This window comes from Cygnus atratus, chromosome 2, assembly GCF_013377495.2.
Source record: "Cygnus atratus isolate AKBS03 ecotype Queensland, Australia chromosome 2, CAtr_DNAZoo_HiC_assembly, whole genome shotgun sequence".
Classification (NCBI taxonomy): Eukaryota; Metazoa; Chordata; class Aves; order Anseriformes; family Anatidae; genus Cygnus; species Cygnus atratus.
In genome coordinates this window covers 42698815-42715311 of record NC_066363.1, presented here as the reverse complement: position 1 = coordinate 42715311, position 16497 = coordinate 42698815, and the positions used below count along the sequence as shown (strand labels likewise).

Here is a 16497-nt window from a genome sequence, read left to right as displayed (position 1 = left end):
ACACCCACAACCTCTGCCAAATCATCAGTGCATCGAAGGAACCTCCTCACTGGAAAGCAGAAACTGAGCATCTAAGTTTTACAGAACGCCTTGGGAGGGACTGGAAAATTCAGACTCTGTGGAGTCTCACAATCATGATGGCTCTTCAAGAGAGCAACACCCACATTACAAAACCAGACATTTGTCTGACAGACATGCACTATGCAGAGCCTATCTGTCCTTTGGATATTTTTCAAGTTATGAGTGTTTCCAGGTTCTTAAACGCTTACATCAATGAGGGGAAGAACGCCTCACGGATGGACCCAGTGGTGATGCCATGGTTGACTGGCTGCGCACAAAATATGCTGGAGAAATGTTGAAAGGAGGAGGACAAGGAAAGACTGGGAACACACAACCTCAGAACAGGTCAGAAGCAGCTCATTAAGTGTGTTTGCCCTCTTTCTATCTCAACACCCCCCTGCACAGTAAGCAAAACAAGTGGCTGTTATAGCCATGCCCTTCACACAGCTACACAGAAGACTCAATATTCCTATTATGAACCCTCTGTTTTTGTGTGCGTGTGTTTTTTTCCCAAGGACTTTAATTAAAATTCATCAGAAGAAATGTTTTCAGCAGCAGTGTCTGAGAATGCTGCCTCCTCCCCTATCTTCCATTAAATCAGGTTCATCCAGCTTGAAAGGAGATGAGAAACTCTCACTGACACTCTGTCACACTCCAGTGAAAAGACGGGCACATTCAAAACAGGGAAGAGTGCAGGTGCTCATTTATTACTTTACGCAGATTATTCTTCTGCCTTTCTTCCTGACAATGAGAATGTTCACATCCCAGATGGAGCGCTCTGTACTGCTGTGGGCATTTGCTGACCTAGGGTTTTGTTTTCCCTGATGAAAAAGGATAGGTAAGAAAAGGATCGGCTCGCTGCTTACTGGGGCAACTTCAATGTTTGTTTTTAAACAATAGAAGACATTTGGAGATTATTGTAATGGGGAATGAATATACAAACAGTTTTTCAATAACAGGTGAAGTAGAAAAACACCTGTGCACATCCACGCCCATATTTACACCCTGCAAAGAGGTACTATCTGTAGAACTGAGTACAAAACTGCAAAACAACTCCGGTGTAATTCAAGTTCACTGAAGCATACCCTTTTGGAGACAGGGAGCAACCCCTAAGTGTTTCTAGCAGCAATAGCAAGGACCATTACTATGAAGACATTTTCAGTGCTACAAATAACAAATCATATCCACAGTGTCATGTTCCTTTTCTGCTTGTGTCTACTTTAGGTATCCTTAATGTTCACCATTAGGTTGCTGACCTAAAATTAACCCGAAATTCATTTTTTCTTCTCTTTCTTACCCATCTTAATCTTCTTTCAGGAAGTCCCTGATACAAAGTGAAAGTACTTGTGAATAATACAGATATCCCCAAGCAGACCCATCAGTGTGTTTCAGCCTGATCTGAACAGACACATTAAAGTGAGAGGAACAAACCCATGTAGTTCCCTCATTGCTCTGTGTCACTGTATTTAGTCCAACGGGGCACCTTCGCTCGATTTGGTCCACTGGTACACCTTTCCCAAGGCCTTCCTGTCCTGATTTCACTTGGAAAAACAAAGCAAATCTGTTTATGGCTTGTTATTGATTGCCTGTTTGTTTTTTCCTCCCCTTGAAGTATGGGCATTTCTTTGCTTCCCATGAACAGTGATCTCTTCAACAGAATTTCACAGCTCTCTCAGAGCCACTCACAGTTCTCGTACTACCAGGACATACTGACCCAAAACACCCACTAAGGTATAAGCAGGAACTAACCTATATGATGCCCCATGGCTCCTATACGAGCTAATCCCACTGAGTGAGCGCTCTTACCCTCATGCCCTTTCAGCCTCTGCAGGATTTCGGAGCAACAGTGTCGAGTGATGCTAATTACAGGAGAGATGTGGATTATGTGGTCCCACTTGAATTAGCACTGAAGTCACAGTACACCTTGCTTTAACATACACAATGCTATGGAAACAAGGAGACAGTCCTTTGGAGACCTCTCCAAAGACATTGGTTGTGTTTTTTTTTCTTTAAATCAAAAAAAATCTCTGTACTGCTACACTTCACAGATAGTTTGTGCTTTGTCTTCACCAGGACCAGCATAAGAGCACCAATTTACACTGGGTAAAAGTTCCTTGCCGAACATGAGGCTTACTTTAGGAATTCTTTTGATCTTTTTGGTTTTGAATTTGTTATGGAGATTTTATTTAGGTTAAAATTTATTTTAAGTGTAATTCACAGAAACAATTTCTAATTAACATAATAATGCAGAAAATAAGAAAGGAAGCAAGTTCTTTCCCTACACCTTCTTTTCATCAGTTCTCATATAAAACAAACTTACTATTATTTTCACAAAAGAAAAGGAAAATAAGAATAGCCAGGAGTTTCAAACTCTTCCTACCTTAACACACAGCAGAACTGGCCATCATGAGCTTGCCATGAGCTCACACTAACTGAAAACGCTGTACTTGTTGCAGCTATTAACAAGAGACCCTGTCCTGAAAGGCACCTTGAACCCCACTGGAATCTCAACACACTCAGCAGTTTTCTGTGGGGGCAAAAGGAATGCACAGAGTTCATTTCAAAAATAGTCCAGGATTTAAGTAATGTGTGTATTTTCAATTAATAACCACAGTTACATTATCCTTGGGGCTAGCCCTTTAGCAGAATCCAAACAGCAGCGGTCGGAATATTTATTCAGAGGTTCCACAGGGACAACAACAAGGACGTTCTGCATGGGATGAAAGGCTAAAGTCTCACACTCGATGACTTGCCAAGGAGACAAATCATGATACCTTCAGCCATAAATACATAGATAAATAAATAAATAAATACAACAACAAACTAAGAACAAAAACACATCTTGGGTAATCTACACAAGATATGGATCTAGAAACTATTCAGAGAAAGAAACACTCATGGCAGTCACAATTTGGTATAGATTTCCCATACCTAGAATACCATATATCTCTGAAATTCTGGTTCATCGTCCACAAAAGTCAGCTTGACCGGCACGCAGACTTGCTGCTCTTTAGGTATGGCTATTTTTACCATTGTTCATTTAATTAAGTCCTTTTATTTTACCCTCGATCACAAAGAAGTCCAGACTTGTTGAAGGATGATGAGATAGCTAACCCAACCAAGAAGAACAAAGCAGATGGAAATAGAAGATTCCTGAAGGTACGTTATTGGTGCAAGCAGGGAGGACTCAATCAGGACAAAAACATAAGTAAGCTGAAACTATCAGGCTTCAGAAGTTTTAAATAGCTTTCTTTAAGACTATAGACTGGGCATGAAAAATTCATGACTTACTCAATACTGACAGGGATTATTTTTTCAATACATTCCAATGTCTTAATAGTGCATTGCACAAGGCCGTGGATTTGTTGTTGTTGTTGCTTGTTTGTTATTGTTTTCTTTTAGTCAAATGTTATTTTACAGCCAACTTTTCAGAATTTTGTGTTAGTCAGGGGGGCGGGGGGGGGGAACGGGACACACGACACACAAAAAGGTACTTTTAATCTCTTTTCCCAAATTCCATTTCTGTTTTCCAAAAATTATATCTATTTAAAGAGTTTGGGGACTGTCTTCTTCAGTGCACACATGCGAGAAAAGACAGACAGAAAGACCAAAATCCTTAGAGGGAAACTGCAAGTTTTTGAAATGAAAAATGTTTCGAAGTAATAAAGCTCAAATGTTTAATTTGTGTGTGAGTTTTCTTTCAGTCTACCTCCACTGGGACATACTTAGTAAGAATGTGATGTGTCCAGTACACCAACGGGGGATTAAGCCATCTGTGTATGTTTTTAAGGGAATTTTGGAACTCTTCTGGACCAAATACAATACCATGCATGAAAATATGAGTGACAGATTATGAATATTTCAAAGAATTATTAATATTTTGCTTGTACATAGATATATTCCTTTCTATAATATAGAATTTTGTATGTTAAGGTTGGTTATCTTTCCTTATGATAATGAGCATATTTTGACCAGAATGGATCGTACTATTACAACAGCAGAAACAGCACCTCAGAGTAATAAATGCCAGTGATAAATCTAAAATTGTTTTCATGGAATATTTAAAATCAAATTTTTAGATTAACAAGTTCTGATGATCAGTATGCTCACAGATGGGTGTGAAGCCTTTTTAAAATTAAAAATTAAAATAAACGTCAAGAAAGGTTAAGAGAAGCCATGGTCCATTTTTGGAAGTCTCGTTACTCTCTTTTTATGAAAATCCAGGAAAAAGATACATACATAAAAGAGTAACATATTCTTGCTTGCTAAATAGTCCTATTCACTCTTTTTCAATGTAACCTTTGACAGCATCATTGCATAAAGTCCCAAAAGGTACAGTAAAACCTAGCAGCTGTCTACTGCAAAACAGAATTTGATGCAACTTTGCTGGACACATGTTAAACCCAATACTGAGGATCTCAACCACACACAGAAAATCTTCCAGTAGCAATTTTTTTTTTTATTTACTCAGTTACTGTACAGCCTATGATGACTTGTTTTCTTTTAGTTATGTGAACAGTTTGACAGATTACCGTGACAAGGTTACTCTTAAATTGATAAAAGGTTTGATAGTGTCGGAACATTTGTCAGAAATGTCTGACACCATGTGTAATGGACTCTGCACTTCAAGCATCAATGGTACTCCAGTCTGCTGTTTTCTGTTTAACGTGCTATATGTACCACCTAAAAACACACAGCAGAAATACAGAAAAGCAAGCAGGATTCACCAAGACAGCCCCTCAGTTTATCAAAAAAATTCTGATGAAAGTGTTTTTCTTCCATAACCACCTGGCAAAAAGCAATTAAATTGAAAAAAAAATGTTAGGCATCACATAGAGGGTGGCCTTCTTGCTGGAATAAACCTGGAAGTGGGATGTGCTGTGACAAATACACATAGCCACAAGCATTTCCAGCAAGCCCTGTACTTCTGAGAGAGAAATATTGTGTTTTTAGAACATCATTCCTCAGACCTGCCAAATGTCAGACACTGCAAGTGACAGTTGTACTGCTGGCAGCCTTGTCGCATGCTGGAGCAGAGGAAATGGGTTCAGAAGAGCTCACTTTAGGCACTGGCAGCTAGCCTAGGGGAACCAGTGTCCATAATCTAGCTTTGGTGAATACCTTCCTTCAAGGCAGCTCTCCAAAAATCCTGTACTGCAAATAATATGGTGGTTAACGGAATTCAAATTTTCACCTCATATCCTGTAACAAATTACACCATTACTTCTATGCAGGAAGCCTACAAGCTAGCACCTTCTGCTGTTTTGTGAATACTAAATACACTAAGTCTTCAGTATATGTATTATCTTTCATTTGCGTGATGAGACCCCGGTTTTATAAGCTAAGAGAAAATGTGTATAAAAGACAGCCGTTTCTGAAGACACAAATGTATGTCTTGCTCATATAGCAGCAGATTGCTGTTATACATACTGCATATTTTGAAAACAGTTAAGAAAGCTGGGATCTAGACCTCAATCCATCTCTACTATGTAACCATCTGCAAAGGTAAAGAAAATGTCTTGCAAACTATTAAGAATCTACATGCTGTCATGACAAATTCTTCTATTTTCATATATTTAAGTTTTCCTATGTCATCTTTCCCTTTTGCTTTGATAAATACTTTTAGTATTCTTTAAAAAAAAAAAAAAAAAAGGCAGAACAACTATCTGGTTTCTCCTCACTTCCACTCAGCCAAAGGATAGAAAATCAGCAAAATAAATGTCAGCATTTTTCTTAAAGAGCATCTGTTCACACAGGAACTCCATGATAGCAAGACAAAGCCCTCTAATCACAGACCAGATTAAGTTTAGTGGAGCACATTAAAAATTGCCAAAGGAATTTGCCAAAAGGAAACTCCCAGTTGATGTGCATTTCCCATATGAGGACAAAGGGGTAGGGACACGCACTCTGAGCTGGATTCAAGTAACCCACAGCCATCTTATGCCTCACACCATGACTGCAGCACTAAGCGCTGCTGCCATGAGGCTCCTATAGGAATAGTTAGTTCATTCCTGATCAGCTGCTCAGCTGAAAGCATTTGTCTGAACTTGGAAAGGGTCAGGCTGCAAGAAGATGTCTAGCAAAATAGCTTTCCAAATGTCAGCAGAGCTACAGTCAATTTATACCTGCTGAGGATCTGGCCCTTGAACTGGGATTATCTGTGACTGTCACAAGTGGGAAGTGTCAATGGATATGGTTCGTACAAATGTCAGGCAGGTATACTAACAATTCCACTTGCATCCAATATGAAAAATCACCAACATGCTATGCTGCTGTGAACAGTGAACCACTTCAAGCTGTACTGACTTCAGCAACAGAAAGTCACAGGGAAGAGTCCCAAGCTAACATCATTTTCTTAAAGTTCATATATCACTTCAACAAGACTTCTACTTCCACTCCCGCTCAGTCAGGTATGCATAAGGTATATTCTGGGAGGTCCTTCAGCACTTCTGGTGAAAACCAGGAAGTGCAGAATGACATATAAATGTAACATCCCATTACATATTTACTCCTAATCCAAACTTTAAAACAACAGCAATTTGGGTTCAGGTCAGTAGATCAGCCACAGACTGTTCCTTGCTTCACCGACATCCATTTTTGATCCCTGTTTGAAATGCTGATTTGCAATGAAAAAATATCAGAGATGTTGTTTTTAGGAAGAGACTATTGTATGACAAAAGCACTAGAGTTATGTATCACAGAGTGGGTGGATTTTTATTTTTTTTTTAATTTCTCAACATTCTTATTTTTAACACAAAGAAGATTACCTTAAATTCTACCCAGGTGATCTCTGCTTGGATTCTCAAACTGGACTATCTCCCTCCCACATTATCAACAATAATCAGGACATTGGAAGTCCAGTCAGGTTCTCCTATCTACCCTTATTGCCCACTAATTGGTCAAATGAGGAGGGTTAGCCAGCTGCAATGTTTTTGGAAACAGCTCTGTTGACAATGCATGAGGAGCAAAGAGCTCCTTCCTACTTCCTTTCCAGTTTTAACAGTGTTAAAACACAACAAAATTGATATTTATCAGTAGAATCTGCAAACATGACTCTAGAGATGAACAGGGAAGTAGAAGGTGCTACTTTCTACATCATCAGTTCTCAGTGGAACTGCAGTTAATGAGATGTTTGCTACAAGGACACCTTCCACAGTTTTCATACTTCTCAATCTCTGAGCCCAGCAATGTGTGACACAGCAACTGAAAGATGTGATAAATGACTGAGGTGGGAACACCCATGTTTTGTTGTGCACGAGGTTATGATTCACAGATTATTGTAACTATAAAATCTCTCATTAGGGAGGTTTTCTTGCCATGCAAATTTTTTTTTTTTTTTTGTTAACCGTAAGAAAGAAACCAGATAAATATAAGTTAATGTGAAGGTCCTCATCATCTCTCCGTCCCCAAAACTCATTACCAGAAGGTTTTCAACAGGCATTCATTATCTGTTCAAACTCAAGGAAAATAATGGTTAACTTTCAAGCGCATCAGGGTTCTGACACCTTTTTTGTGGATAAACACAAGTGTTAAGTGAAAGACCAGCTTTAACATTTTCTTGCCCAAAGACACCGAGTATTTTAACTGCACTTACGGCTGGCACAGCTTGATAAGGTCCTGGTCAGTGGTGCCGGGTGGAAGGCCTCGAATGTACAGGTTGGTTTTACTCAACTGCTCTCCGCTGCTGTTGTTGCTGCTGTTGTTGCTGCTGTTTGTGCTGGGGCTGGGAGGAGCCATGGGGTGGGGAGCTGGTGCATAGGACTGCTGGAAACAAAAAGAGAAAAGAGGCTGTTACTGTGCTTTGTCCGGGTAGCAATGAATGAAGGGCATTCCCCTCCCGTCCCCCTGCCCACCTCCAGCCACCCGCTCCCATAGTGCAGGCACCCACCCTGGGCCAGCAACACCCCTCAGAACTCAAAACAGGGCCGAGATTTGGGGTTCGGCCGATGCTATGAAGTGCCTTATTTCACTCTCCGTGCTATTGTTTAGAGTGGAATTAAAGTAGCTCGATTATGAGACTATTTTATCTAGATCCCAAAATTAGGCTCTGAAATGATGGATACTCAGAAGTAATTAGCATTACAGAAAGAAGTCAAACACAATCTTCTTTAAGAATATTCCAAGATAAAAATAAGAATATCTAGCCAAAGGTATGGGAGCTGATACCAGAAGCCTAAGCAATCTTTCCTAAATACAAGGAGCATCCAGTACACGCAGAGCCAGGTGGCAAGGAGCTAGGCAGCTTAAGAGAGGAAGAAACAAAGCAGCCTGGAAACACTCTGCCATTACGGATGACTTTCACAACAGAAAAGAGGGTTTGGAAAATAAGATCAGGATAGCACCTCCCACCCTTAGAAACTTACCCACTTCTGAACAACCGCAAACCACACACAACCACTGAGAAGCATCACTTCAGAAGGGAGGCATTCCCACGGGGAAACCAATATGCTCTCGTAATGCTCTGGAAAATACGTGCTCTGAAAGAAGATGCACCCTCAGGCTATAAAAATTACCTAAGCGCCTCTGATATGGGGCAAGAACAGTGAATTTAAGCTGCTTCAACCATCCCCAGCTCACTGACCATCAGTATGTTTGCTTGCAACAGAGTGCCTGCCAGGAGAGAGGGCTTGGCAGAGAGAGGATGGCTCCTGCCACCACTGTGACCTGCGTGGAAAAGCTGAGGCACAGGTGAGAGAGAAGTCTGGGGAACTGGGGGATGTGGCGGGGAAAAGCTGGTTTCTGCAAGAAGATCAGCATATTCTGGTAGCAGAATGCATGGATGCAGCTGCAGGTAAATGATGGGCCAATGCTAAGCTAACCACGGTGTGCTAATGGCCTAATAAAGGCAAAACATACGCAACTTTCATTATAGTAGCAGTGACACCTTAGTGACTTCTGATATATGGTAGTTCTGCACTTAGGCCCTGAATAGAGAAAATATTGTAAGTAATTCTGATCATGCTAATCAACTGTCCCTTTCATTTCGGTGGCCCTACTTTAGTGCTCATAATTATGTACATAAGAAATCAGAGCCTTGGTAGGAGGATATTTTTAAATGAGTAGCTTTAAACTCTTTCAAACAAGTCCCTTTTACCTAGATGAGTCAAAAAAAAAAAAAAGAGAGAACTTAAAGGGAGCATCACTGATTGGTGAAGCTCAGAGTCTTTGATGAAACACAAAGCACTACGCTTGCTGTGATGCCTTTCCTGCTGCCTTCTCCCTCCTCCTCCCCAGTTTCTCTCATGTAAACCAGGTCAGTGGGCACACACCATCGAGTGTTAGGACAACACAATTCCTCTACAATCCAGCCAGGTTGTAATGCGACTCAAGCAGGATCCACTAAAAGGAAAAAACAGCTTAATAGACAGTGGGATCACCACACTGGCAAGTAATGACATTCACTCTGATCTCCAGTAAAAGAGAAAGGGCAACGTGCTTCCTTCCCCCAGTATCTCTGCAGATACTTTTGCTGACAATCAAAAGCACTTAATGCATACAGATCGTATTTCCCTGCACACACAGTTTACCACTGGGTAATCCTCATCCAGCCGAGCTTCAATGTCATTCCCAGACACAAAGACTCGGAGCAGCAGCCCCGAGCTTCAACACAGGGAACCGCCTCAGCTGCGCCCCAGTGCCACGGGCACGGCCAGGAAATCAGCTCCACCATGTAGCTGTGATCAAGCTGCAGACAATGGTAACCTCCATCAAAGGCATAAGAGCATGCATCTTAAAACATCCTGGCTGAAAGCACATTTAAATCTCTGGACGCTCCGGGGCCATGGCAGAGGTACATGTGACTGCAGCATTCATTTAGCTTTAGCATAGCACCAGCACAGGAAACATCCCGTGGTAATTTTGCACATTTTCAGGACTGGTAATGTTAAAAAAAAAAAAATCAAGGTAACATTCTCACGCCTTTACCCTCCTACTCTCAAGTTTAACGTACACACTGCATGCATGTGAATGACATAAGGACACAAAGACAGAATTTTCTGCATGTCAGTAAGGTGCTATGTACTTTAATTATTAATTGTTATTATTATATATGTCTTAGCAGGGGATAATGAATAAATGGCCTATTCTCAAACCAGCCTAATAAGCAAGAAAAAAAAAAAGTGGAAATATACCTCTGAAATATAAAGGGCAATTTTCACTCTATTGTAAGATCTTTACCTTCACACAGAGGAAAGCACTAGGGGCCTAATTCTAATTTAAGCCTAAACCATTTTATCCCCCTCAGCAAGCTGAATGGGGACCTAGAAGTGAACCTGAATTGCATTTATACTGATTTTTAAGGCCACCGCTGATAATAATAATAATAATAATAATAATAATAATAAAGTCCTTGTTGCGCCTCGGGAATTAGGCCATGGGACAGCAGGTCTCTCAAGCTAGAGATGCTGCAGCCACAAGGCAGGCACAAATGTCCAGGCTCACCACAGCACCCAGCGAGATGCTTTACGGGTTGGCAGAGATGCGGCCGTACTACACTTTGGAGGCTGCTGACCTTCTCAGGCCAGCGAGCGCTGCTACGCTCCCAACCCTCTCTTCGCTAATAAATCTCAGGCACTGCAGCCCACAGTAATTTCCATGCACATCCAATACCCCAGAACACCGTCCGCAGAAAGATTACAAAATTGCCTGTACTAGGGCTGATGACATCTTCTGGCCAGTCGCCAGGCTAAAAGCTTCAGGTCAGAAGAAAGCTTTGAATTCTTGTTTCCTGAGCCGAGGAGCACACGACTGATGGCAGAAGTATGCATTTCGCCTCCAAATGAGCAGAGGGTCTGTTTGTTAATCTCCACCTAATAAGGGGAGTGAAAGAAATGAATGGCAACCTGCTGATGATCCAAGATACGGCCCGCTCGCTGCAGGATCCCAGACGGTGCTGAAGGGGGGCAGCTGCACACACCTGGTGGCTGGGGATTCGGGTCTGGTTCTGACATGGGCTCCCTCCGCGGCTGCGGGCAGTTAACGCAGTTAACTTCCATGCCACGAGAGCCACGAGGAACACAGCACTGGCTCAAAAAACCCTGCCACCAACTGCAGACATCTGGGAAAGAGGTTTTCCCAGCATGGCCAAGCACTGGACCTGCAGCACTAGGAAAAAAATATTTTATTATGCAAAATCTACATGGTTTACTTCAAAAGGCAGCTGGAATTCGGAGCTGACTTGGCTGTTAATTTTTCACATAACCAATGCAACCAACTCATTTTTCAATTCTCATGCTTCATTATTCAATGGGTAGTGTGGGGGGAAGGAACTGGTTTGTAGATCATTCCAAGCAGCTTGTTAATTTAGCATGGATGGCTAATAGGATTTGTTTTCATCTTTGAAAAATGAATGAAATTTCTTCTTTTTCATTATTTAAAAGTAAGAAATTAATGTGCTTAATTCTCATGCAGTCTCAGGAACACACCCTTGCTCTTACACCCTAGCAGTGAGCCCTCTGAAACAAAGTGCCCCATGCACACAGCTAAGTGTGAATAATAAGACACCTTGGTCTTTCTTACTCAATAACCCAGAAATGCTGAACCAGAAACCTCTTTGGTTACAAAACGAACAGCACTCCTCCTTCCAACATGCAACCTCCTTACTCAAGAATGGTATTTTTCTTCCCATGGCAACCACAGCACTCTTATGTAGTTTTTTGCTTGCTGCAAGTTTAGTCTAATGCTTTCTTCTTCTAAAGCAATACACTCTTTAAAAAGGCAAATTTTAAATATTTTTTCACATACAATTTCTTCTGGATGGGAATCACAGGCCCCAGATGCCAAGTTGTAGAGTCTGCTTTATTAGCAGCAGCTGGCTCCTTGGCAGGCTTCTGAAGCAGTCGGGCTTGTGGTTTTGGAGTGGCCTCAGAGCCTAGGATGCAGCTGGACAGCTATGCTAATGGAGTAGCCAATTTGTTTGTATTCACCTTTGGTTATCCCAGGTTTGTACTCTTCTATCCACTTGAAAGAAAAGTCTTGGAAAGATTCCCCAATAACACTGATATATTGACTTTTCCTATCAAAGTACATATTTTTTAATAAAAACATATATATTTGACTCCAACATGCAGTTCTCCATTAAAACATGTGTTATTTAACCAATTGTGAACACACACAATCCATTTCACTTTGAACGGAGTGTTTTCCAGCTGCTAGCTTCATCTCACTTAGAGTCCAATTGCAACACAATTCCCTTAGCTCCTGATTGAGAAGATAAAATACAGCAAAGTAAATACAAATAAATTGTGCAAATATCAGTTTACAGCTCACACTAGCAAAACGCTCTTCTGTTTACACCCTACTGTACTAAGAAGTAATTTTTGAGAGCTGGAGGGTTCTTGCTGGCCAATTATAGTAATGATGAGAGGATGCCACCAACTTACAGGCCTGTTTATGGGATTTTGTAGCTGATAGAATGACAAATCTCATATTAAGCCAAAGATGATCACAGTTGAAGAGAAATCAGAGAGGCAGGGTAAATAGAATAGAAAGAATGAGATGAAAAACACAGCAACTCTTCTGCCTTAGGCTGGCATCCTCAATGAGGAACAGCACCACAAAGTAAAACGTATTTCTTGTCCACAGCCAGGTAGAATAGAGAAGTGAATAAGAGATAAACAACGAAACTGGCAACACAGAAACCTTGTGCATTTTTAGAAAGGCTGCAGTCAGAGGAGCTCAAGTCATAATTTTCTTCCACTGTGCCACCCCAAACCAGTCATTTAGATTCCTTATGTCTCAGTTTAGCCACCTGTAATGATTCTTCCTTACCTTTACATGGCTTATATAATGCCCTGTGATTACTGGATGGAAGACTATTGAGGACTGCAATATTACTTAAAACTGGGGAAAATATAGAAATATAACTTAACAATGCAATTATTCCTGATTCTTTTGCAGACAAAAATGATTTCTGCATACCATAATTTTGCTTCCCTATACCTAAACTCAATGAAATCATTTCAAAGCTTAAGAAAATAAAATGTCAATTGAATTAGCTTTCTCATGGATTATTGTCCTGGTTTCAGGTAGGACAGAGTTAATTTTCCTCCTAGTAGCTGGCAGGGTCCTATGTTTTGGATTAGAATGAGAAGAGCGCTGATAACATGCTGATGTTTTAATTGTTGTAGAGCAGTGCTTACACCAAGCCAAGGACTTTTCAGCTTCTCGCTCTGTCCTGCTAGCGAGCAGGCTAGGGGTGCAGCAGGAGCTGGGAGGGGACAGACCCAGGACAGCTGACCCAAACTGGCCAAAGGGGTATTCCATACCATCTGACGTCATGCTGAACAATATATAGGGGTGCCTAGCCGGGGTGGAGGGGGGGGGGCCGGCTGCTTGGGGATAGGCTGGGCATCGGTCAACGGGTGGTGAGCAATTGCATTGTGCATCACTTATTTCGTACACATTATTACTATTAATACTATTATTATTATTATTATTATTGTTATTCTTTTCCCTGTCTTATTAAACTGTCTTTATCTCAACTCACAGACTTCACTTTCCCGTTTCTCTCCCCCATCCCGGAGAGGGAGGGGGGAGGGTGAGCGAACGGCTGTGTGGTGTTTGGCTGCCAGCCGGGCTAAACCACAACAATTATACATATATATTTTACAAAAAAAAATTAAACTTAGAATTATTGAATGACAAGTGCTCTCTTGCTTATACTTCTTGAATACACTGAACTTTTTTTTCTTCCATTCTGTTCCAAACAATATCTTTAGTCTATAGGAAAGAATTGTCATTATGTTTGGCTTACCTTTACTTTTCCCACAAAAACAAACAAAAAAAAATCACTTCTGAAAAATGATAATCATTTAAAAATAAAAGTCCTCTAATTGGCACAACAGTCATTCTACAGTCAGATTAAAACTGGAATTTGATGGGTCAGTAAGGTACTTCTTGAGATCTTTGTTTCACACACAAAGCTGTTGAAATTAGTAGGCTAAATATTCCTGAGGCTTGCAATTCCCTTGAAGCCAGCACGAAGCACTGAAGCTCCATAAAGCACAAACTGAGGAAGAATTTAGCTCAGTTTAAACTCAGTCGTCTCTGCCCTAAAATACTTCTCCTCAAATCATGACTGCCTACCTTGTAGCATTTAATAAACAGCTACAGGTAGACAATACATAGGAAGAATCCAAGGGAAGAGGAAGTCCTTTATTGGACTGTATCTGCAAAGTACGTCTCATTTTACACAATTCTACATCCATTTAATGCATGCAAATGTATTAAAAACAAGCTTCTTGGCTATCTTTAAGAGCACCGAAAGTTTACAATTGTTAACTAGGGTGACATAAACCAGAAGCTTGATTTTTTGTAGTTGTTGTTTCTCACTGATCGCAGTATCTTCTGTTTCCCCTAAGACTGACGTATTTCATTCGGCTGTGGAGTCAATCTGTACACCACCCAATTTCCCACCATTATCTAACAAGAAACTTCAAAAGCACATTGGTCAGGTGGAAAGCGGCTGATTTTGAAGTGTGATGAAGTTTAAAGAACAAAGTGGATTAGAGCACGTATTATTAGGATAGACTGACGGCCGTCTCTCCTGAGGATGAGCAGGACTCAGCAAAAAAACAGTGCAAGGCCCAGGAAGGACATGGAGATGGAGAGTCATTTGCAGACTGAGAAGGCCCTGACCAGCGCTGCTCCCTGGTTTTGGCCACTGCAAAAATGTAGCTGCAAAGGCACCAAAATCGGCCTTTCACCCTCCCCTCCCTACATTTTGCTATACCAGCAATAAAACTACTCATCTCTCACAAGTGATTTTCTGTTCCCCCTGCACTGCCTGAGGCTCCGAGCAAAACTACAGCAGCTTCCCTGAATTTAGGGTCTCTCACATCCAGGCAGGAGGGTACAATTTAGTCCATAGCACTAAAAAGCCAAAGGCTAGGAACAGAGCCGTGTCACCAAAAAATATTTTCCGCTCTGGAAAGTAACCTCCCCGGCCTTGTCCCCTCCCATGTACTTGGTGGCAGGAGTCCCAGCAGCAGACCTTTCCTGGGGCATTATTTATCTCCCAGCACGGGAGGAGAACTCTTCCGCTGGATAAAGTATTTTGGCAGGTTGGCAAACTCATAAACAATAAGCTATAGTCTTTGTCATAAATTAGTGTTATTGCTTCATTAGCTGATCCATTCATATTTTATTGATGTACTGAAACTAAATGTGAACAGAATCTAGATCTTAAAAGTACTAAATCCGGGCAATCTGGACTATAAAACATTGCAATTCCCCCAACAAGAATATTTGAGAGCACAGATCAAAATATGACAGCAATTACTGCCTGTGATACAACAACTTTGTGGTGAAAAAATGGAGATAAAAGTAACTTTAAGTAAGCAGAGATTATTATTTGTGTTTACATTTCCAAACACTTTTGGGCTATGGTGATGAGTTTTCAGTCCATCTGAAGTTTTAGAATAAAAACACAGACTGAAAATCTGATCATATAGCTCACCAAATGTTTGCAAAACCAAACAGGGCTTTGGTTCTGAGAAACTAAATTTACTCTCTGGGTATTTGTTTACATGTGGCAGACTAAAAGTGTCTTGGAAATGAGACGTAGGAGGCACGTGCTGTGTTGTACTGCTTCTCTGCACCCAGTCCACACATACCACAGTGTCAACACTGATGCAAGAACCTGAGCATAACAAAAGCCCATCACATAAAACTGAACTTAAAGCACAGAAGAGAAACAGAACATCTGATATAATCTTTCCTCTCCACACGAGAACTTGGTGAGCAGAGATCAGAAGCAGATGTTTTCGTGTTTTGTGAAACAAAAGACCAACTAAAAAGGTTTGCTTTCTTTTTTTTTTTTTCTTTTCTCCAAAATCTGAGAGATTTACTCAGTTTGTCTTTCCTATGCAAGAATTCAGTGGGAACTCTGCCACTTTACGTGCAAATTGTTGGGATGGAGGAACCAGAGGTGGCAAAGCTCCCCATGAACAGTCCCCATCACCTCCCCACCATGCCACAACACTCTTGTAGGTGTGTACAGGGCACCTCTGCCCCCTCCACCCAGCCTTACATAAAGATGAGCTGTGCCTCCCCTCCTGCGGCCAAACCAATCCACAGAACACAGAGTTTGGGAAGGGTTTGTCCCAAAGACAACAACGTGATGCCATCGGGGCAGAATCTGGGGCATTCCGCAATAGCTGGAGCTTGTGCTTCCTTCGGGGCCCTTTGGGCTACAGCAACACGCTACTCCCAGGCCAGGGGCCAGAGGATGCACGCAGAAAATATGAGCCATCACAAGTCTCACCATGTTTTTGCTTCCAGTGCAAACTCCTTTAACAAGTACTTGATAACACAAACAGCTTTTAGAAAAAGTGCCCGTACAAGTCATTACAGCTGATACCTAAGTCTTTGCATAGGGAGAGCAGGAGAGAGCCAACCTCATGAGACAGATGCCTGTAATGTCATTGAAAGGACAGC

General features: G+C 41.3%; 1 protein-coding gene across 17 annotated transcripts in view; it reads right to left on the bottom strand.

Annotated features, from left to right (window-relative positions):
- The window catches only part of RBMS3 (RNA binding motif single stranded interacting protein 3), a 700779-nt gene that overhangs the window by 338746 nt on the left and 345536 nt on the right, over positions 1-16497 (bottom strand). For 13 of the 17 annotated variants that reach the window (XM_035549747.2, XM_035549752.2, XM_035549750.2 and 10 more), the window contains one exon: positions 7655-7824. In XM_035549747.2, coding sequence (XP_035405640.1) covers positions 7655-7824 — 170 coding nt within the window. The remainder of the gene's footprint in view (positions 1-7654; positions 7825-16497) is intronic. The other 4 variants (XM_050709229.1, XM_035549753.2, XM_035549759.2 and 1 more) reach the window with 1 other exon arrangement.